We start from the raw sequence: 23,233 nt of genomic DNA, 5'->3' as shown, positions 1-23,233 counted from the left end.
TGTGGGCCAGTGCCGCTTTCCCTGCAGCTCAGATTGCCAAACGACTCTCCGCCGCCGGCAGCAAAAGGCCCTGATTATCATTTTATTACGACTATGTCATTATTCTGATGCTATCAATGGAAATGAATTGGCAGACAATTGATTTACAATAACCCTTTCTTTCTCTACGCTGGCCCTCCGGGAGCCGCCGGTGCTCATTGATTCGTTCTCTCTGTCTGCTCTGTCTGACTGGCTCTAACTAGGCTTTCACCCAGCAGAGGCTCCCCACTTCATTGTGACAGGGATTGAAGATACTGCTGGATTGATTCTGCTTTAGCTCTGCCACCTGGACAAATGGAATATCTCTGTCTGGTTGGCCATCATCAGGACAGATCCTGTGGTCCTTTGAAGGTAGAACTGGGTAGTTGGCATGACCAGCAATGGCCGCCATAAACACAATCCCAAACTTCATCAACAGAAAAGTCAAAGACTCAGATCTGAAAGGTCCTATAGAAAACCGACCTAAACTCGGCATCCATACATTCATTTTAAGACAATGGGCTCTACCAGGAGCAGGTCCACTCATGTATTTGACACTTTGCACACAACCCAGGTAGATTCCAGTCTTGGGTCACCAGAAACCTAGCGGACCTTTTAGTGCAAAAATACAATTTTGTTGCAGTAACCGCAATATGGTGCGGACCAAAATCACCGGTCCGAGACCGCCTTTCGCAAGCAAAGTGTTTCCAAGCAAACCCTGTTTGCGGTTTGATTACATTGAGAACACAATCCTTTTGTGTTTGCTTGACATCTGGGCCGAAGAGAACATACAGAAGATGCCAGATGAAGTCCACAAAAATAGAGACATTTATAAAGTCATTCCAGATCAACTGGAGGAAAAATGATTCTCGTGAATGTCAGCTCTTGAGAAGGAAAATATAAATTTGCTCTTTAGTTCACACACCTCATTAAATTATTATTTTTAATTTGGTCGGCTTTAAGTTGTGAAACGGAACCGGTCTGGAAAACAAACCAAAAGTATAAATTGATTCTGATTCGCACTTGCCAAACAGACTGACTTGTGAATATGCCCATACATGTTGAGATAGAAGCCCCAGGATATAATAAGGACTTAGACAGAACACCTACTTTTTTTTTTTGCACATTACTATTATAACTTGCATAAGCCCAAGTACAGGCAATCCGGCTGAGCTGGCATTCTTCCCAGAGTTGCGTGGCTGCTGGTAAAGTTGTTCTACACACTGATTGGAGGGAGAAGAAGAAAAAAAATTCCAGCTGGCCATAGGGCATCATTAGTGCCAAGTGTCTGAAAGCTGTCGAAAACATTCCCATCACAGTGCAACTGGAGTGCTCTCTAACAACCCAGACCATTATGCCTCCACTCCTGGAGTAAGCCAGCAGACAGAGCCCGCAGACATTGAGATGCCACTGTGGATGCAGCACGTGTGGAGTGGCAGCCATTTTCTCTCACCTTAGTCGCATGTGTCAAGAGTCTCAGTGGAGAGTCTCTCACTCCAGGAAAATATATGTGACAGTTTTGGGACTTTGCCTGGACACTTTCCCCCCTTAAATACCGCTATGGATGCAGCAGTGGATGGAGCTCACCACGCTCTCTGCTCTGTCCCTTGTGGGATAAATATAAGTGTGGAAGTTGGAGCTCCAGTCTGCTGGTTAATGACTTGTAATGTTCCAGTTTCCTGCTGCAGCATTATAGGAGCATGGCTGGTGTCTCTTTTCTTAAAGGTCCCCAAGACACACCACTTTAGCCTCAGGAGGACATGGTCTAATGTCTCTCGTGAAATCACTTCTCCTTTTTTCATCTTGCGGTTGCTAACTGCAAGATGTCTGATCGACTACCATTTACATTTCTTTCTTTTTTTTGTTGGGCAATTTCAGCCTCTCGTTTTTGTTAATGGGTTGGAAGTGAGATGTAAAATACCACAGTTAAAATGCAAATGCAATCTTGAAATATTTCTTATTGCAAGTGGATCAGCAGCGGTAATATGAAAAAACCCACAGATGAGCCTTCCCATCTCCATCCCATTGGACTATCTGAGTGAAGGGAAGGCAACCCCCGGCTCAGGTGTATTCACTTGAGAGCTTCTAACAGATGGAAACAGTGCTAATGCTAATCCAAATGTCCTGCACTGATGATGCAACAGTATTTAGCATCTACTGTGTATCTAAAAAAAAGAAACGTCTCTAAATGGATCATCATTTACTAAATGCTGCTGCTTAATCATGCTGTATTGAAGAAGACTTGAAACTAGAGATGAGACATAAACTCATATTTACAATGTTTACTGAGGGAATAAATCAAGAGAGAAGTAGAGTCATTTTCTCATAGACTTCTATACAACCAGAAGAGTCGCCTCCTGGTTGTAAGTAGAGATAAAACAGGATAATACAGCATTGGCTTCACTTTTCAGACCTGGCGGTTGCCGCCTGGTGTTTACTGTGGGATCGCTGCCACAGACAGTTGGGATTGGCTGCTGGAACATCGGCTTCATTTTGTTGTTGAGTTTGTGTCTGTGCTGGAGGAGCTCTGCTCCCAGCAGGGGTCTTCACCTAAACCTTCAATGCATGTCACAGTGTTGAGCTGCAGATGGAATTATTTGAGGAAGCCATGAAATATAAGAATTTAAGAAATGCTCCTCTTCCCACTTTCTTGTCACTCTCTTATGTTGGATTGGGTTTGAGACTGTTTTGATTTTACCAGAAACTTTGCAATACAAGCTGAGGGCAGTGAAAATGTGGTGTTAACCAGGCAGGAAGGGTCTGGTTCAGAGTTTTATATAAAAGCAAGAAATAGATAATAGGCTAAACATAATAATTAACCTCCAGTCCTGTCAGACTTTCCCTATATATATATATATATATATATATATATATATATATATGATATTGCTATAGCTATAAAGGCAGCATATCATGTTTTACACAGCAATCCACCTCCTTCATTCACCCCTCCCCCCTTGTTTTCCCTGGTCCTTCACTCGTAGCGCCACTTGAAGACCTCAGCTTTCATCTCAGCAGCCCTCATGTGTACAGTTGTTTCTCCATGTTGGACGATGGGCTCAGAGTGGCGCTCTAATTGACCCGCCAGGTCTGCAAATGCATTAGTGCGGCCGTGCCCGGGCCACTTAATGCCTAACTACAACAAACACGGCCATCAATAGATGCTGCTTTATTCGGCGTATAAGGACGCAGTGTGTTCAGCGGTTTGTCCAAAAAGCAGGCAGACCCGGGCGGCTCGGGCCTGTCAGGCGAGAGCCTGGTCAGGAGAGTGGCGGTGGCTAGTCGTAGTGTCTGAAACAGCTGACAGGCTGACCTAATCCCACCCCACAGACAGGAAGGAAAAGGAGTGTAGCCTCTGGCCACCTGAGCCTCTCAAAGACTGCTTGTTTTGTGTACAGCGAGGGGTCGGTCATTGGACATTTGCAGGAAAACTGCCCGCTTTAAAGGGGAGCTTGTTCGCCTTACTCACGTTCATCTATGACCGATGTTATCAGCGCTGATTATTCTGGAGAGAAGCCATTTAGAAATGATATTTTTCATCCAATCTCATTTCAAATATGCGAAAAAGAAAATCCAGAATTTATTCCAGAATTGTATTTTCTTAAAGCAAGACTCCGACCATAGACCATGATTTGGACGTTTAAACTCATCTTTAAGCAACACAAGTACCGACAACATCTCACAAGATCAGTTTTAGCTGCTACATTTACAAAACACTCTCGGAGAATTGATTAAGCTCAACGAGATGTGCACACCGATCTGTGACTGGATCAGAATTTGCAGAAACGTGGCATGAAAAGAAAAGGACCCACTGAACTAACACAGAAACAATCGCCCTCACTGTCTCTCACAAGCATCCAGTGTTTTCCTACTAAATAACCCTCTAGATTACATTTGTCCAAAGCTCAAGTTAATTCATGCATTCATGAGTCCAGTGTTAAGGGGGGAAACCCTTTTTTTCTTCTTCTGTCACTGTAGCATGCAGTAGTTTGTATATGGAGCGTCTCACTACAGTACCTAAATTAGAGATATGTGTTTTCCACTCTATTTTCTGCTACGCCCATTCACTGTGTTTACAGTTAACACAGGCTGTAAACACAGATGCACACAGCTTGAACCGGGTGATCACACATATAGTTATTCATGCATTTGGAGCCGATGACCTGCCTTGTTTACTCTGGCTCAGTTACTCCTGCAGGTGCTCCTGTGGATGTGGTTTTAAGAGGGCCCTCACACACACACACACATTGTTAGATCCACACCTTCCATTATCCTCTAAACCGTAATATCACCTTCGGTGTCTCGAGTGCCGGAGGCTTGTTTATGTTATCAACGATTCAGTTACAGCCGCTGAGTCACAGCCGACCACTCCATCCGCCAAGCGATCACCCAATGAGCCTTTTTATTTATGTGCAGCTGTACACTGGAATGCTTCAGTGTGACGAGTCCAGACTGCATCCCATTCGGTGTCCATAGACCTCGTTAATCCAAGGCATATTATTCAGTTTATGTGAATGTGTTTCCAACACTCGCTCTGACATTTGATGAGCTGCTGCCATCTCTCATACACCCAATATACAGTGTCAATTACAGTCCAAATACACGTGTGGTGGGCCTCCAATAATGAAGAGCCTTTCTGGCGTTTTAAGGTGGATTATTAATTTATTCCGGTAATCGAGTGGTGCTGTTCCCATTCAGCTTTTCTATCTGCAGTACAAAATGCAGATGGGAATATGTGAGTGGAAACACGCCTATTGAGGTCAAACTGCCTCAACACCAAGTCAAGAAAAGAAAACACGCTCATTAAATATACTTAGTTTAGTAGCAGGAAACAACTTGTAATTGAGATTGCAACTTTGAAAAGAGGCACCTGTACTGGACCGAGACATGTTGGAAACTATACAATAGAAGACAGCCAACCAGTAAAAGGATGCATGGATATCTTCTCAGACCACTATATCTATAACAACAGGGCTGCTTCTTTATTCATACCCCACTCAATACAGTTTTATGATCAAAGTTTAAGATGTCGTAATGGAGTTTTCATTATTCATGATGCATTGTAGTCATGATAAAACTGTGGCGGTGAACCACAGATGGCTCTATGTCGAGGAAACATTTTGTCTTGCTCCACCCTAACAGATTGTGTCTGTAATGGTGGCGGCTTGCAATGTCTCCCATGAGGCAGCGTCTTTATACCCCCGCACCCCCCAGCTCCGGGTCACAGTGAGATGGGGACAGAGCAGGCGAGATGTGAGGTTAAGACTGTGATTGGCGGTCTGGCCCTGTCTGTCCCTGAGGCTTTAGCATGATGATGTCTGTAAAATGAGAGGGAATTTGACTGCTGGCCTCCACACTGGTTGAGGTCACCCTCCTCTCTGACAGGAGGATCCATGCACGGCAAACTGAAAGTGAAAGGGCACTCCCCAATATGGCAAACATTATAAGCCACCCACCTCCCTATTTAAGAAAGTCCACCCAGACCGTTTAGCCAACCAAACAAATTCTGCATGTCAGATTTCAAATAGCAGCCGGACATAATTCCAGAGAACGTAACCTGTCCTAATCTTTTCAGGTGAGTGAAAACTTCCTGTTTGTTTTCAAAGGATGGGGGAGGGTATTGTTTGTGTTCTTCTTAGTGCAGCAAAGATGGGTTGAGAGTTTGTTGTTTGATGTATCATTATGGGATATGGCCCGTCTCTGCAGCGTCTCTACGGAAGTCATGTCTGGACCGGGATGTTGCTTGTGTTCCAGTGCCCCGTTAGTAATGCTTGAATACTTGGAAATCAAAGTGCCAGCGTGTGTGTGTGTGTGTGTGTGTGTGACCAGCATCCATGCCCCCAACCCCCACCCCACCCCTCCAGTGCTATTTATGTATTTGCTTAGCCATGCGACTTAACCCTTTCACAAGCAACCTCAACCCCGGGGCACGTTACACGGCATGCAGAAATATGCCATGTGCCCCGCATTCCCCGATTGCTGCACACATACACACACTAGACTCACTCCTCCCCTCATTACCCATGATTCACATCTGGCCCCCTTTTAAAACAGGCCAGCTCTTTGCACCAATGCAAGGAAAAGAGCTGTCAGCAGATTCCTCTGCACTGGAGCCTGCAACCTTCTTCCAACCTGAATTATGAAAATCGTTGATACTTTAACTGCAAGTTACTGTACAAAGGGGCCAAATACTGTGTGGCTAAAGGAAGTGATGTTCATGAGCAGTTATTGTAAAGGTTGAGGTTGTCCAGTAAGCATTAAGATATCTTTGTGTGAGATTGGACACACAACCAGAAGTGCCTGCACACACACACACACACACACACACACACACACACACACACACACACACACACACACACACACGCACGCACGCACGCACGCACGCACGCACGCACACACACAGATCAATGGATATGTGCATTCAGAGTATAAACAGGGATTAGAACATCTTTAAAAAAAAGCAGTAAATTAAATTATTCTGCTTTTAGATGGCTCTGAAACATTTGCTGCTGAAGATCATAAAAGGGAAGTTAAATTCATTTTCTGGCTGTATTTATCCATTTCTAAACTGGTCTGGTCTAAAAGCAAAGCTGGCGACATAAAAATTATGAGCAATGTTTGGTTTGTGGATCTAAATCCTCCTCCTTCAAAATGATAATTAGGATTGATTGATTGGCCTTTTTAACAAGCAGGTCACTGTTGGTGGAAATTCCAGAAAAGAAATCATTGAACATTTTAAATTTGTGTGAAATGTAAAATGACCTGCCAATATTATAATTCGATATTAGCTTATCATATATTTGTGTTGCCGTGTGCACATAACACACATGTCAGTATATGTATATTGCGGCTGGTAAGTCACAAGAATTTGGAGTACAATTATGCTTTTGAGGACTTAGAACCTGCGCTGACATTGCATCATTCATCCACCAGGCAGATTTATTTTCAACCCCTAACTTTTGGTGTTGGATTTAAAAATCAGTTGAGTTTTACTGAAAATTGTTGCACATTTTCAGGCCAAATACGTGGAGGTTCAATGCAGAATTTGAACGCTAACTTAACAAGCTCGTGCACACACTCTGTCTAGCATGTTCATGTTAGCATGTGATCCCTCTAGAAACAGCAAAAGCCAAGGAAGGGATGGAAAAGGAAAAGCCATGGAAAAGTCCAGCTGTATTTACTCCCCCAACCTCCCCCATCTCCATGTTACGCTTTTGAGCTTTCCGTCTCCTCGGTGGCCCGATCCCTGGCTCTCTGCGGCTGAGAAGAGCTGGTCTCTAACCATTCCCACGGAAAGAGTTGCCAAAGCAAATTTGGCGAGAGGAAACGGAGACCCTTCTACCTTCCCAAACCTCCCAATCTCTCCCTTTCCTTCCCCTTTGTGTGTGTGTGTGTGTGTGTGTGTGTGTGTGTGTGCATCCATTCAAAGCTGTTCTGCACAGCCTTCAGGAAGCAGTGGGAAGGCTTGCGGCACAAGAGGAGTCATTCGTTGCCCTTCGCTCTTCTTCTTTCACTCTGTGTTTTTCCACACATATCACTGTCGTCACGTGAAACTCGGGAAACAATATTCCCCATGTTCTTACTTCAGTCAGAACATTTACATCGACCTCCACGGGGTGTGTGAGTAACATCCTGTGACCCCGTGGTTATTGGTAACTTTTGCAAAAGTAATGTCGTGGCCCCAAATAATGTTTTTTTGGACTCCGATGACTTTCCTCCGAACAATGAGGCATCACATGTTCTATTCCATTCTAATTTGATAATATTTAATCAGGAAGTGCAGTTGGTGACAGCGTGGGCTCCATGGTAACGTAGCTTGGAGACAGCAGCGGGGGCGGGCTTAGCCAAGGGTCAATTGAGTACTAATGCTTGCAGTGTGAACGTGGCCTCTAAGACCCATCACATGCTGTATGTAGACTGATGATGGTCTAGCTATAAACAAGGCTGCCCGTCTCATGCCCTTTTGGATAAGCAGTGTTTTATCTGAGAAATGGTCTGTTTGTGTGTCCGGCTGCTGCTCTCTGCTCACACTTGATCTCTTTCCACAAACTGTTTACAAGGCTGTGCTTTCTGCTCTTTTTTTCCCAGCCCTTGTTGCCTTTTTTCTCCCGTTCTTACTGTCCTCTGTTTTCCTGATGTGTTTGGGAATGTCGGCCCTCCTTTCCTTTTGGGACTCGGGGACTTATTTACTCTGGTCCTCTCAGTTGTGATAACAGTTGTGTAGCGTAGCCTGAATGCTAACAAGCATGTTGCGCACAAGACCCACTTTATTCGTTTCATATTTAGTAGTGAATGTAAAGCGGTTACAGTAAAGATATTTTCACAACATATTCATTTCATATTGAAAAGAAGAAGCTTTTAACCTTAAGCCTAGCTAGCGACAGCAGCTTTGGGAGGTCTCTCCTCCGTTTTGTCTAATAGCCTCTCTGGACTCTTCCTGGAAGTGGAGGCCGCTGGAACAACAGCAGACATTCCCGCCATGACATTCTCTGTGCCTCAGTGTTGAAATAAGAAGGAATTAGAAATGTCAGATTTCTAGCGTTGTACTGTCCCTCCAGGGAAAACGAACGGAAAAGGGCCGTGGAAACAAAGTGTCTTTTTGTTGTGCTTGCAAGTAGCAGGGGAATGTAGGAGATGGGTCCCTGCTAATGGGATAAATGATGGCTCATGTGGGGAGCGGTGGTACAGACAGGTACCGCCGGGGCCTCCTCTCTGTATACAGCTACCTGATAGTCTGGACATCTGCCATTTTTCCACACATACACACTTGGAGTCCCAGCACTGTTTCCAACAAGCTCAACAAGTTTGTACTTGCTCTTTGTAATTTCAGACGCGGTTACTTATGTGCTGAGCACGGGAAAAATTACTCCTCGGTGTATCAAAGTGAATATTCGATGAGGTCATTTCCCATGTAGTCAGCAAACCAGTTCATCTTGAAGTCGGATCTGCGCCTCTGCAGGACCGACACCCAGAGTACTGAATAATAAGATGAATTCGATGCTTCGCAGAGCAGCGCTGCAACAGTTTGACTGTAAAGTGTTTTTGCTATTTACATCATTGAAGACAGAGGCCCTATTGTTCTCTGTGACTCCTCAGCCAAGGAGACGATGGTGGGATGAACCAGTTGCCAAAATTGGAGCTCTGCGAGTGTGTGTGTGTGTGTGTAACCCACAAACACACAGACGTGGAATCTCACTCGAGCCGCGGTGCTCGCTGTATTTTTATCCCGTAGGTTCGTCTGGGCGTGGAGCGACACACACACACATTCACTCACACAAAGCTGCAGTGGTGTTCCGACTGAGATATGCGCTTGAAGCAGACATAAAAACTGCTCAAGCCCTGAGGGGGTGAAACTAAAGCGCTGCGTACAGCTTGTTTGTTTCCTCCGAGGCCGGCAGCTAATGAATTTAGCTCTCATTTTGCCTCCAGGAGGGCCTCCTCCCGCCACTCCACCATGGGCCCCTCAGTGCAACATGCAGGGAGGCCAATGTCAGGTCACAGGCAGGGCGCGGCTCTGCTTGAGCAAAGAAAGAGCAAAGAAAGAGCAAAGACAACCGGTTGTTTGCCCTTTCATCTTAGCCGGGGAGGGGGAGAGGGGCAACCTGTCAAGCATCATGTCACTACCAGTTGTTTGTCTCCGACAGCATGCAGTCTTGACACTGAGTCACATAATGCGGTCAAAGCAGAACGGATTTCTCAGTTAGGAAACATTAATGACCAGTGTCATGTTCTAAGTTTTACACAGCACTGAAATGGCATTAGATGTCAATTAGCGAGGGGAGTCGGGATTTTCATTTAACGCTATTCAATTATTCAACCACGTTTCCCAATCTTCCCTCAGCGGATGGAGTTTGGTCAGTTGTCATTGAGATTATCCTCGCTTCTAGAAGTGAAACATTCACAGTGACAGCTGAGCATCCATTGAGGCAGACAATGAGGTACAGTTAAAAGCTACAGAAAGGGCTAGTAAGGTGGACCTTGAGTTAGGATTTTGTTGTCAAATGTATCGCACATTGCTGAGCCTACTGCATGTCTAGCCTAATGTACTTTTATCTGAGTAGATCTATTAGATGTTACAGTGATTGCTTCTCAGTGGATTACTGGTTTGCCAAACTGAAATGTATATTCCATGCTGTATTGACTCCTAATGGACAGGTTTGATTGTTGGTGTTTTCTTCTTATGACACTAGTTGTGATTCTGGCTTCAGACAGATCCTGTTCCATGTGATTGTACTGGAAGCTCTTTTAGCCCAAGGGCACTTTATGTGTCCATGCTTTCTGCAAGTTTCTGTCAAATGTATTTTGCTTGCTGTCTTTCTCTGCGACTGGAATCTTGCTTGTTTGCAGAGGACATCCTGTAATCTATGAGACAGGAAACACACACAGACAGATAGACAAATTGGGTGGGGGTTGGGGGACAGACGGCGATAGGAGGGAGTGGTAGAAAATGAAACTAGGAGGCGGGCTTCGATGGAAATGACAGATTCTGTCATTTCTTGTGACAGATTCTGTCACAAGAGCGGCGTTTGTAAAGTCATTAGACTTTTTTGAGGGGGATGACACCATTTTCAACACCACAATGCTGGCGAGTTTCACCTCAGACAAGAGCTCCTCTCCTGAGATCAAGTTTTCAGAAGGCAGTCATTTCGGAAACCACGAGCTCCCTCGCAGGCCCCTTCTGGCATCTGTCCAGCAGAGCCCAACAAGAATAACCCTTCCTCCAAATGTCGCTTTCTTCACTGCTTGTAACTCAAATTAAGTTGAACTCGAATCAGAGATTCAACATGGATCCATTGGTCAGACGCCCTTAGGTTGGGGGCGTTTGACACAAATATGTTTTCTCCTTCCTCCAGCTACTTGGCTGGAGTTGGATCAGCTGTACAGACCTCTCCATGAACTCTCTCCTGACTGTCTCATCTGGAGCCCAGTGGGACTCTGCTTCCTCAGTTTACTTGCTAACAGAAACAGCCATTATGATTTCTTAAAAAAAAAGGTCCAACAGGATAAAGAACCCAGTGTGACGCCAAAGAGCCCAGCTGATTTGGAACATTTCACACATTCCTTCAGCGGTCTTTGAGAGCATTTCAGAATGTCCACAACTTTGTGAGGGATTGTATTATTTAACTGCCTGAAGGCCAACCCAGTGAAAGTGGAGCAAAGTCAGTTTTGAACAGTCACTAGTGCAGTGCCTGTGCAGAGTGGTTGCTATAGTATACCGATATCATGGTATTCCACAGTATTCAAATGCTCTTATCTATGGCGTTGAAAAAATATCAGTTATTTTAAAAGCACACAGCTTATTTTATTTTTCATTTAGTAGTTAATTTAAAAGCTATAGTGCTGCTAACATGGGTTAGCTATATAACATAAGTTACATGCCATTTATTTCCATCCGGTTTTTGATTCTGTTTTTAATACACACTGTTATCGTACATGGAACCTAGAAAACTCCAGGGAAGGGAAGTAGAGTGTGGTGGTAATGTTAGCATTGCATCAGCATTCAGAGACATATTCCTTGAGATTTCGCTAAAGGCACAAGCCTCAAGAAATGCTCCACTTTATATTGTTCAAAAGTATACTGTTCATAGTACTTGATCTAGCTGTGATGAACATGAATGACATGCAGACAGAGGAAGTGTTCAGAAACTGAGGGTTTCAAAAGACACAGACAGTCTGCAACCGAGAGGCCTGTTATCACTCCACCCATCCTGTCTCTCACTCTCACACACACACACACACACACACACTCTAACAGACATGTACACCCACATCCACTCGCCAAGACACATGCTCACACATGAGCCCCTGCTTGGGGGCCCCTTTGGCAGCTGAGATTGGCCTGCCACTCTCACTATTTCCACATATGCTTCCCCATGACTTGAGGCTTTGTGACTTTCTCATACAGGGGCTATTCCTAGCTGCCACGTGTAAAGTAAGGGGCTGTAAATGATCATTTGACAGCTTCAAAAAGGCCGATATTGATACTTTGTGCTTGGCCTTGCTAATGTCATTGCTAATGTCCTGCCAATAAACACTATCTCAGACCACAGAGCGCTGCAACACCTCACTGTGCGCATGGCAACCTATAATAAAGTGATATCTGAATGTCAATACAAGGCCAATGTCATCTGTTCCAGGTACCAGTGTGATGTGTAGATGTTATGAGGTGTCATGTTCTCAGCACGAGGTGCCGGGGCTGAGGACATAGACGGCGCAGACTGGGCGCGTCTAGCGCACACCTCGGCTAATCGGGAAGCCTTATTTTAGAAGTGTGACATCCTGTCTATGATGTGCTGTGTAATCAGCACCGGATCATAAAGGGGGTGGGGCTGCAAAGTGCGTCGATGTATGCACACACATATTTTTATTGTGTCTTTGAAGTCAGCCCAGTTCTATCATTTGCAGCAACCCCCCTTATCAGGAGAGCATTGTAAAACTCCAAATGAAAGCAAGTGTGTGTGTGCGCGAGAGAGAGCGAACATTATGTTTTACCTTGATAATGTTTAATCCCAGGCAGGGACACATATACAGGAAGATATTATATATACACAGGGAAAACGTAATTACTACACTAATTATAGTGTAGTTACACCACACATACCCTTTGCCCTGGATCACCTGAAGCAGCGCGGAGGCCCCTGTGAACCAGTGCCACGGACATTACCGTCCAGCCATCAGGGTATTCAGGGTCCCCCAGCAAGCTCTTCCTGGGGGACCCCGAGGCGTTCCCAGGCCAGAAGAGATATATAACCTCTCCTTTGTGTTCTAGTTCGAACCCCAGAGCTTCCTACCAGTTTGATATGCCCAAAAACACTCCAAAAGGGATTCGTCAAGGAGGATGACGAGCTCCTCATCCTATCTCTAAGGCCAGCCACTCTTAGACATCACCAAGCGGCTTTTTAAAATAGGAATTTCCACTGTGGCCGTCTGTTTGCCTCATGTCTCACAGTCGCACTGTTCAGTAATCTAGACATGCAGATTTCTCTCTCTGCCCCCACCGCTGAGCCACATGAGTTTAGCTGCCAATTGTTGACCTCTGACGCTCTCCTCCATCCAAGATTACCGGGGCCGGATCTTGCCCTGATGGAAAGCCACGGTGTTGGCAACCGGTAATCCACGAGACAGCGACTGGCACGTGGCACAGAGACTTTGCCCAGAGGCAGCACAGTGTGTGTGTGTGTGTGTGTGTGTGTGGACGAAACTAGAGGCACTAGCCTCTAGCCTCTGGCACCGATATGTAGGACATATCTCTTCATCTCTAGATAACCCACAAACTACCAGTCACAGTCAGGACTCTGTTCCACTGTAGCGTCTGTCTTTTTACGAGATAACACAATCGAAATGTATCTTCTTACTAAAAAGAGAAGCTTTTTCTTAAAGTGCACTGGCATTTTAGTGACTCCTTATGTACACACTGTGGATGACACTAAACAATGGATATGCATTGTGACCAGTGAAATATAGATACATGTAATTTAGCTGAGATTTTTTTTTTGTTTTTTTGAGACTCTTCATCTCGGGCCACCATGAAGATTCTGGTGGTATCTTGACACGCTGTGAGTTAACTCGTCCGGGCTACGCCGCTGTCAACTCGCCATGAAATCCGCAGTTTAAAATGCCTGTGATTCTAGTCCAATTCATTTTTTTGTCAAATTCACTTAATGTCTCTTCACTGGATTGGCACATCCTGGGTACTCAACTGTGACATTGTACTTATATATGCAGAAAAGATAGCAAATGATTTTACTGAATGAGCTTATATAATACATCCTTTGCAATGGTGTGTGGGCAAGTCTTTGTAATGTTTGATGGACCACTTCATTTCTCTGAGATCAGGCCACAACAAATAGTTATTTCTTACATCACGAAACTATGAGAGGTCATCTACCAGAGCAGACAGAAAAGAAGCCTGTTGGTCATGGAAAGGCATTGAAAGTCACGGGGTTGTACATCAGTTGCTGGAATGGGGACAGCTGCCACATCGGCAGACCTCAGCGGTATTTGTTCGTCTAGCCACGCTACTTTCCTGTGAGAGCAGCTCTGATTACGCATGTGGCATAGCAGGACACACTGCCAACAGTATCTAACCCCATTACAAATGACCACCTGTTGACACGGCGCAGGAGGCGGAGTGTGTGTGTGTGTGTGTGTGTGTGTGCACTGAAGCAGTTTGCTGGCTGCACGCTGTTGAGGGAGATACTCAGAGACAAAGCACCACAAAGGGGACCAGAGAAAGAGTTATGAGTGAGTGAATATATCCCCTCTATATATCCCTGCCGGTCCACACAGGCATTACTGTGTGACCTCCACTTCAACACATGACCCAAGAAAGAGTGAGGAACATGCAGAGGATGATTCCGCGACGAAACACTGACTGTTGTTGGTAGAAGAAAAAACATGTTGCTTTTTAATAGAACCACTACTAGCAATTAAAAATAAAAATAAATGCATGCCCATTCAATACAAATACATGCATCATAAAATGTCACATTTGTAGTTAGAATTGAAATCCATGTTAAGAAATTCCATTTTAAACCTAGATGTTAGAGGTCAAATCTTTCTCCCGAAAAATATGATTTGATTCATATTCTGCATTACCTGCCCACATGACAAAGTAGGAGGAAACAAAGTTGAATGATTCATGTTCTGTATTCAATCAATAATAGAAGAAGAGGAATAGAGTGCTGCAGGGATGGAAACCCATAATGAGTCCCCGTCTCCAAGTCAATGGGTCTTTGGTTAGATATCTGAAATAAGGTTAAGAGATGTTCTATGGTGTAAAATATGTCAGTAAATACCCCTCTGGTGAATTTAGAAGTCTCCAAAAAGGCTGCTACAAGTGTCTAAATAAGACGCCGAAACGTCTTCACTCGTCCTCCTTTAGCTTCGTGGTGGTGACGTGACCACGGTAACAAGTCTGGTAGCTTTTCACTTCTGATGATTGTATTCACGCTTCAGATATCATAAAAGTGGTCTTCATCGGTGAAGATCTTGCTGAACAAAACTCGTAAGTATCATGAACTAAAAAAAACAATCAAGAAATCCCATTGGCTTATTGTGGAGAGAACCAGTGTGACGCTAACTGCTTGGCCTACAAAAATACATCATCCTGCAGCAGTCTATTGCTCTTCGTGTGTGTGTGTGTGTGTGTGTGTGTGTGTGGTGTGTGTGTGTGTGTGTGTGTGTGTGTGTGTGTGTGTGTGTGTGTGTGTGTGTGTGTGTGTGTGTGTGTGTGTGTGGCAGCCAGTGACAGCCACAGCTTGGAGAGGCTGAGGTCAGAGCTTCGAAGCTAACAGGGCCAGAGAGACAAACCCCTAATTGTTTGTCTGTATGGATGTATCTGTGTGTGACACACACACACACACACACACACACACACACACACACACACACACACACACATTGCCCCAGTCACCTATAGCCTCCTCTCTTGGCTGCCCTTGAGCAAACACACCTACCTGTATTGGATTGTGTGTGTCAAAGTAAGAAAACACACCTACATTAAAACACACACTCACACTTCCAGCTATCAGACACCTCCGCATCAGGCCTCCGCTCACACACACGCGCAGTTATTAGCCAGGCTGACACTATTATTGGGTGCATTGGGTGCATTGGGTCTCAGTTCACTGACCTCATAGTGTGACAGCCCATAGTCAGCTGTGAAGTTGACAGTCTGTGCTTTCACATCACTAATAGGGGGGGAAAATATTTTTTTTTAATTTTTTTTGCCCATTCACACTTGTAGTAATAGTAGTAGTAATAGTCATAGTAGTAGTAGTAGTAATAGTCGTAGTAGTAGTACATCTTTTTAGGACAGATATCTGTTCACTGAATGTAGTCCTCATAATGAGTTTAATAATGTGCACATCATGTCTCCCTAAATGAAATACGACCAGATCTCATCATCTTGTGTTTTTAAACCCAAAACAATGTCCTTCTTCTCTTCCAGGCCTCCGATCCCATCCCGATCAAAAAGTCAAAATATGACGACTTCCCATCGCAAGCCCTGCTGGCGGACAAAGAGAAGCAGCACGACTGGCTACAGTCCCTCTCCGCCTCCAATAAGGTTGGTGTTGCTAAGCTCAGAGGGGAGATGGTGATGATGAGGAAGATAATGATGATGCATGGTGCACGAGATGAGGTGTCATGTAATAGTATACAGAAGTTTTTGGATGAGGGTAGCTCTTAAATTTAGAATTGGCAAGCCATGCTAGCAGAGGGGGGTAACTGTAGATGGCAGCGCAGATTCACTTACCGAGACAGATAACAGTAACACAATATGATGGATGTCCCCTGTGAAGATCAATCTACCCTGGAGATATGGTACCAATGGAGGTATACTTAGAATGTCTTCAACTATTCATCTTTGTACTGACCCTAAAGTCTCTTTAGCACGATTACATACCATGATATATTCACACCCTTTCAATCAATGGACTGGTCTCCATGAAAAGAACTAGAATCTAAAACGCTGTGACACTAATAAGTGACTATTCATCACAAATAATCCCCTGACTCATTCTACTGTCTAATTTTGATTTTCTAGACCGTACCCACGATGGAAAAGCAGATCTGTGAACAAAACATTTGGAAGGCTGGGTTACACCAACAACGATTCATTCAGTCTAAGACTAGCTCTAATCAGACTTCCGCTAAACTAGGTCTTAAAATGAGCACATCCAGATTTTAGATTAAGCAGAACTCTGTTGCACAAATAAAAAAAAAAATTAAAGTTTATAACAACATTATATTAAATGTAATCAATATGGAGATGCTTGCTACCCAAATTCAAATGAAAAGGGCTTGGTAGAGAGAACACCTGTTAGTGAGCGTTCGGCTGTATCATTACTGAATGCAATGCTTTGTTACTTGTGATTGAAAGTATTGTCATTGTCTTTTTTTCAGGGGCTCAACTGCATTCAACCCAGACAGAGGCCCTCAGCTTTCAGACCCTGGTCCCCTCACGTCTCTGCTGACAAGGAATCGTCCAGTCACCCACTGGCCCTGCTGAGAGACAGGTGAGCCCAGAGCGGTGCAGGACAACCGGGTCCACAATGGACTCATACATCACAAACAAGAGATGACAGCCGTTTTGTTCTGCTGGATCTGATGAGCATGCTCTCTCGCTTGTATGGGTGGGCTGGTGTCAGAGCGGTCAAGTCTGACGATGCCACAGCCTCCCACACTCCACCATTCACACACACTCATGCTGTGGGCACCCACTTGGCACAGCGCTGCCAGTGCAGGCTGCATCATTTCACTCTTGATCTGCCCAGTTTCTCATGAAGTGGGAGGAAAGAGCTGCAGGCACTTTATTAGAATGTTTCTCTTCCCTGGTTGGCTCAGGCAGCTCGAATCAGAACATACGATCTGGTGATGGCAGAACTCAGCTGTTCCTAATGAAGTCACCTTGATTTGTGTTATTGTACATAACTATCACGAGACATGAAATTGAATTGTCTGGTGTCCTTTTAGCTTCTACAATTACAAGAGCCTGGAGAAAGCTTTGGCCCCCAATGTCGCCCTGGCACCACTGGCCCTGGGTAAGATGGGTCCCATGTCCCCGTCGGTACCCAGCACCTCTCATCCAAGTGGGGGTGAACCCCCAGGCGAGGGCGCCAACTCCAGGCCTCGCAAAAGGAAAGCCACGGGGGAGCTCCAGTCCCCGGCACCAGAGGCCGCCTGCCCTCCGTCTTCAGCTGCCAGCAAACCGCCGGCACCTCAGGACGACAGGGACTCTGAGGTGGAGATCGAAGTGGAGAGCCGCGATGAATGTAAGCGAAGACCTAAATACCATCAACTAGATGCTAGTGGCTCCAGTTCTCGTTTGTTATGGGGCTCGGCCAGATAGCTGAGTCCTGACCACTGGAAAGACATCAAGTAATTTCTCTCTCTTTCTCTGGTCTCTCCCAACAGTCACTTCGTCCCTGTCCTCCCTGTCGTCACCGTCCATCACCTCCTCCAGCAGCTCGGCCAAGGACCTGAGCTCGCCCTCGGCCAAAGACCTGAGCTCGCCCGGCGCCCAAGGGCCCATCTGCACCGTTGCGTCGGTCGAGGGCACTGCCGCCACGGCCACGACAGCCGCACCCGTCCCGGCCGCTGTGACCCCGTCGGAGCTGGGGCTGGAGTCGGAGCTGGAGAGCCTGAGGCAGGCGCTGGACAGCGGACTGGACTCCAAAGAGTCAAAGGAGAAGTTTCTGCACGAGATTGTTAAGATGAGGGTGAAGCAGGAGGAGAAGTTGGGATCGGCCTTGCAGGCCAAACGCAGCCTCCAGCAGGTAGGGCTTCACTCATATACCAGAAATGTGTTTGTTCCTCATCTTTACCCTTGTCAAATGACAACATTGAGTTTTCAATGTGTGCGTGACGTAAACGGATAGAAATGGGGGGCGTTTGGTCCAGTTTAGCTCAAAGACTGGGATATACCCTCCAGACTTTAAAATCTGTACTCGCAAACCTCCGCTGAACTGGTTTGACACTTTATTTCACACTTGAACCCTTATTCAAGTCAAGTCATGGATTCTGAGACATCTCTGCATATACAAATGACTCTTTTGAGACTTGCATTCGCCCCAGAAGTTTTTAAAACAGCTCTCCCAAGAAAACTATAAAGAGATTTGAAATACATTTTAAATGTTTATACCACATATCGGAGCAAAGTGCTTCACCTGAACACACCTCTGTGTCATTCAAGGCCACCCTGGTGTAAAGAGTCTCTATTCTCACAATGTTGTGCTATATATACATAGTATGTGACTTCATTGTAGTGAAGGCACCGTGCTTTGTACCACGGTTGGCTGACAGAAAGGGATTTCCCAGCCCTAGCTGGCAGCTCATGCCAACGCTAAGCTTCTCCCTGCGTTCTTGAAATCAGACGAGACAGAAAGTTTTCAAAGTTGGAACACGGAGGAAATTACTTGAGCTTAGGCATCAAAATGCAGAAGTGGATTTGAAAGTCATTATCACTGTCAGCAAAGCTTAGCATGAGTTGGCAAGCGATAACAATGAGAGCGGATGTTGCTGCAAAGGGAAAGGCCAGACTTCCATTTTTATTTTGGTCTTGGAGTGAGAACAAGAAAATGCCGACGAAGGATTCTGTGTGGGTGAGCGGCACAAAATGCATCCTGAGCAGAGAAAAGGCAATTCCAGACGGACGGCATTCCACTTTCTCTTTCCATCAGTGTTCAGAGGCGAGGCAACGCAAATCCAACCGATCTACAGGCTGAACTTTCAAAAGCACCCGTAGAATGCCTGCTGAACTAACCCTGAAAGAGTGGTCTGTAAAGCCTCTGATGTGTAATGGATGTGATGGGGATTTACACCAACACAGCTTGATAACAGACAGTTTGATGACTTGATAACAGCATGTTTGAACTGCTAAGCTCGTTCTTCCCGTGATTCAGAGGAAGGAACCTCTCTTCTGTCAGCCCACACTTTGCCCTGACCCCTGACCCCTGACATGGCTCAATGTAAACACTGCCATGGACCCTGAGCCTCCTGTAACAAGGCAACGCTCTCAGTGTCAACAGCTCGGAAACAAAACAAACCACCACATTCACATTGGTGGCATAAGCACGCTTTTGACACTGAATTTTCTCAATAATTCAATCAAATTGTGAAAACAAAGGGGTGGGGGGAAGCTAAGTTCCTAAATGATTAATTGCATGATACTTGTATGAACCTCAGAGAGACAGTCTGAAATCTCTTTTCCCCAGGAGCTGGAGTTCTTGCGGGTGGCCAAGAAGGAGAAGCTGCGGGAGGCGACCGAGGCAAAGCGAAACCTGAGGAAGGAAATTGAGCGCCTGCGAGCCGAGAGCGAGAAGAAGATGAAGGAAGCCAACGAGTCGCGGGTCCGCCTGAAGCGGGAGCTTGAGCAGGCCCGGCAGCTGAGAGTGTGCGATAAAGGCTGCGAGGCCGGGCGTCTTCGGGCAAAGTACTCTGCACAGGTCAGTCAGCTAGCACGTCCACATCGCCGCTCAAAGGATCTGCCCATTCAATAACAAACTAAAGTCTTAGAAGATGAGAGGAAATCACCTCTTGATGATCGTTTGAGAGACATGGATTGAACTGAATTCCAGCAAAGCTGTGCATGTAGACAGATGTCCAACGTGCAGATAGTCTAGACCATCATGTCAACACCCTCAGAGTAATTGCAGTGTTACAAAGTTGTACTGTTTAAAATACTCTCAATGTTCAGCAGAGGAGAAGGCAAAGAGGGAAAGCAAGTTTCCTCTTCCCCAGTCAAAAATAAATGGGTGTAGCCTCAAGTGCACATACGAAGGATACACCCCCCCCCCCCCCCCTGCAAAAGGAAACAGGAAGAGACGTTGACTTCCCTCAGGCACCATGGGAAATGCAGATTAGACCAAACTAGAGGGAGGTCACGCTACGCTCCTCCTCTGCAGAGGGCCGTCATGAAGACGCTCCTTTCAGTGCAGCCGGGTGTCAGGACAGGAAGAGAGAGCTGAGGCTTTCTGCATGATCTTTGTGCTCCCAAACGCCACGTTTCTAAAAAGGCCACCTGTGTCTAAACATCAGCTTGATACAAGACACTGTATTGAAATATAAGCTCAAACCTCGGGACTCTATTTCATGACTAGGTTTGTGTCATTTTGACACAAATCAAATAAACTCAAATTAGGAAGCCGATCTGCCACTGCAGCAAGATCATTTTACTGGAAACATCCGGAGTGCCGGAGCTAAGCTTGTGGCGTTACTTAATATGGAATTATTTACATGGAGAAACAAATGAAAAAAGGCCTCCTTAATAACGAAGAAAAAAAGTCCTCTTCATGCTGATAACCTGCTAGGAAGGTGTTTTTAATATTCACTCACAGCTAGGTTTCATATGAGGATGCTCAAAAAATTAAGGAAGCTAAGAATTCTGAAAGGGCCTAAATAAACGTCTGAAAAGAGTTCTACATGAAGTGGAAGTTCACCACCTCTCTTCAGCCCTAAAGAAAGGCCCACCATGCTCTGATCCTTCAGCTCATTCAGCTGACAGCTAGTGCAACATGAGGAACTGCTACAGCGTTTCCATTTAAACAAGAGTAAAGTGATCATATTCTGCAACTGCATTCAAATCGTTCATAAGGGGTTCATTGTTGCCATGGAATTCCTAGAACAGTTTCAGTCTTTGATCATTTATTTGGCAATTTCGAAATTCACTTTCCAGACATATTAGAATGTATCCAGTCTCTTGTTTCACGCATTATACAGTGAGGTGTCTCACACGTTTTTGACGCCCGGGGCGGCCGTATATCCTCTCGCCCGTATAACAGATTTTGCAGCAGGAAAACTCTTTCTAGGTCAATAAAGCACAATGAGGAATGCATTGCTTCTATCAACTACATTTACCATCAACTCTGATTGGACATCCACATAAAAGATGGCAAATAGTCCCTTTAAATTTTGGGTCTTGAAAAAAATGTATGGGCTGGAGTTGGAACGCGGCTGTCTAGAATGGGGCGATGGGGCCGCAGCGTGGAAACATGCATATGATTGAAAAAGCCCCATAAGCAGTCTGTGTAAACAGCTCAGTTAAGAATAGGAATCATGTGGTCAATGGTTGCTACACTGCCCGGTAGTCACATCTGCTTCCTGTGTTTTGCAGATCGAGGACCTCCAGATGAAGCTGCAGCACGCCGAGGCCGACCGCGAGCAGCTCCGAGCCGACCTGCTGCATGAGCGGGAGGCCAGGGAGCACCTGGAGAGGGTGGTGAAGGAGCTACAGCATCAACTCTGGCCCAAATCCATCAGTGACAAGGAAGGGACGCCAAAGGACACGCCAGCTGACAACTAATCCAGCAGCCAATTTCCCTCCCCTTCCCCATCGCCACAATCCACAACATCCTCTGCCTAAATCTGCCCAGAAACACACCCAGCCACCAGCCGGCCACATCGCACCACTGTCCATCTCGCTCGCCCTCCAGAATGCAACGATGAAAGACTCTCGATCAGAGACGGAGAGAAGAAACAAGAACCTGTGTCTTCATCCATGTCCATGAAAAGTCAAGTGAGTGGTTTCCTTGGACTGGAAATGGCAAAGTACAATGCTGCATCAAGGAAACGGGTGTTTCTAAATCAAGCACTGACTCGCACCTTCCAAACTCACAGGACTACACCAATGAAAGAAAAGCAGCACAACGTGTGGTTGTGCCCGACAAGACAGACGTCTGTGATAATAAATGCTGAGAGATGATCATATTATATTACAGCAGTGCGTCCAGGTCTCATGCTCAACTCATCCTTCCCCAAAAAGCCTCTGCCACCGTCCCTGCCATGACAAGATGATGGAGGGTTTTGAAGACTTTCTAAGCTATTTAAGAGACGACATAGCGAATAGTGTAAAGACAAAAAACGCATAGTTTCTGTATTTCTCTGCTATTGAAGTTTGAAAAAAAAGATAGAAATGAATCAGAAGATGAACAAAACAAGCAAATGAACTTCCCACAGTGCCACCGTGGTTTTGTCGGGTTTTTTTCAGGAAGCCATCGCAGTCCACTGAGGGGGAAAGCGCAGAGTTCAAAGTTCAAGCTTTTCCTCCCATTGTTGTTTTATAAAATCATTTCTTTCTCCGAGCAGTGGGCGGCCTTGTATTTGCGCTAATATTTTTCTCTCCTTGGCGCAAACCCCGGGTTGAGAATTGGAACTAAAAACATGCCGTGTGAACGTACCTATCGAGAGAGCACTTGTTTTGGATGATCAACACCAATATCCCACTCGGCGTCGCTCCCACTCAGTCACACACTGGTTGCCGTTTGATATTTTAAGCATTTGGGTCAAAACCTTGAAGTGTGTATCTTGTAAAGATGAAATACTCCAGATGTGGGCGGGGCCTTGTTTTCTGGTCTTGTAACGCTCGAGTGATGAAGGCCGGCATGTTTTTTTTACTCCAACTGACATCCGACGCCATCGTCTATGATGTCATAGTGGGCTGGATGGAGCATCCTTGGCAAGAACAACAAAATGTTCATTTTAATTAAATTAAGGTATGTAAATATAAATGTATGTTGTTGTTTTGTTTCTTTTGACTTTACAATAATGAATCGCACTTTGTCATAACGAGATACTGTTATAATGCATTGTACTCCCACTATTGTCTTCAATCTTACTTTGAAAACATCATCGTATACATGACTGCTACCATATAAATCCAGTAAGCATTTGTTGATTATATGCATCTCGAATAAATACTGTTGTTCTGTTT

General features: G+C 45.3%; 1 protein-coding gene across 1 annotated transcript in view; it reads left to right on the top strand.

The window, feature by feature from the left end:
* Positions 1–22,318, top strand: part of LOC306743816 (ski oncogene-like) — a gene marked incomplete at its 5' end in the record, with an annotated part of 64,627 nt that extends 42,309 nt beyond the window's left edge. Inside the window, 6 exons of the mRNA XM_079226379.1 lie at positions 15,974–16,090; positions 16,930–17,042; positions 17,500–17,798; positions 17,941–18,302; positions 19,740–19,970; positions 21,638–22,318. Coding sequence (XP_079082505.1) covers positions 15,974–16,090; positions 16,930–17,042; positions 17,500–17,798; positions 17,941–18,302; positions 19,740–19,970; positions 21,638–21,826 — 1,311 coding nt within the window. The 3' untranslated portion in view covers positions 21,827–22,318. The remainder of the gene's footprint in view (positions 1–15,973; positions 16,091–16,929; positions 17,043–17,499; positions 17,799–17,940; positions 18,303–19,739; positions 19,971–21,637) is intronic.
* Between the last annotated feature and the right edge of the window lie 915 nt (positions 22,319–23,233).

The sequence above is a fragment of the Taurulus bubalis genome (genome assembly GCF_910589615.1).
Source record: "Taurulus bubalis genome assembly, chromosome: 11".
Taxonomy (NCBI): Eukaryota; Metazoa; Chordata; class Actinopteri; order Perciformes; family Cottidae; genus Taurulus; species Taurulus bubalis.
This window is presented reverse-complemented; position numbering and strand designations above follow the sequence as displayed.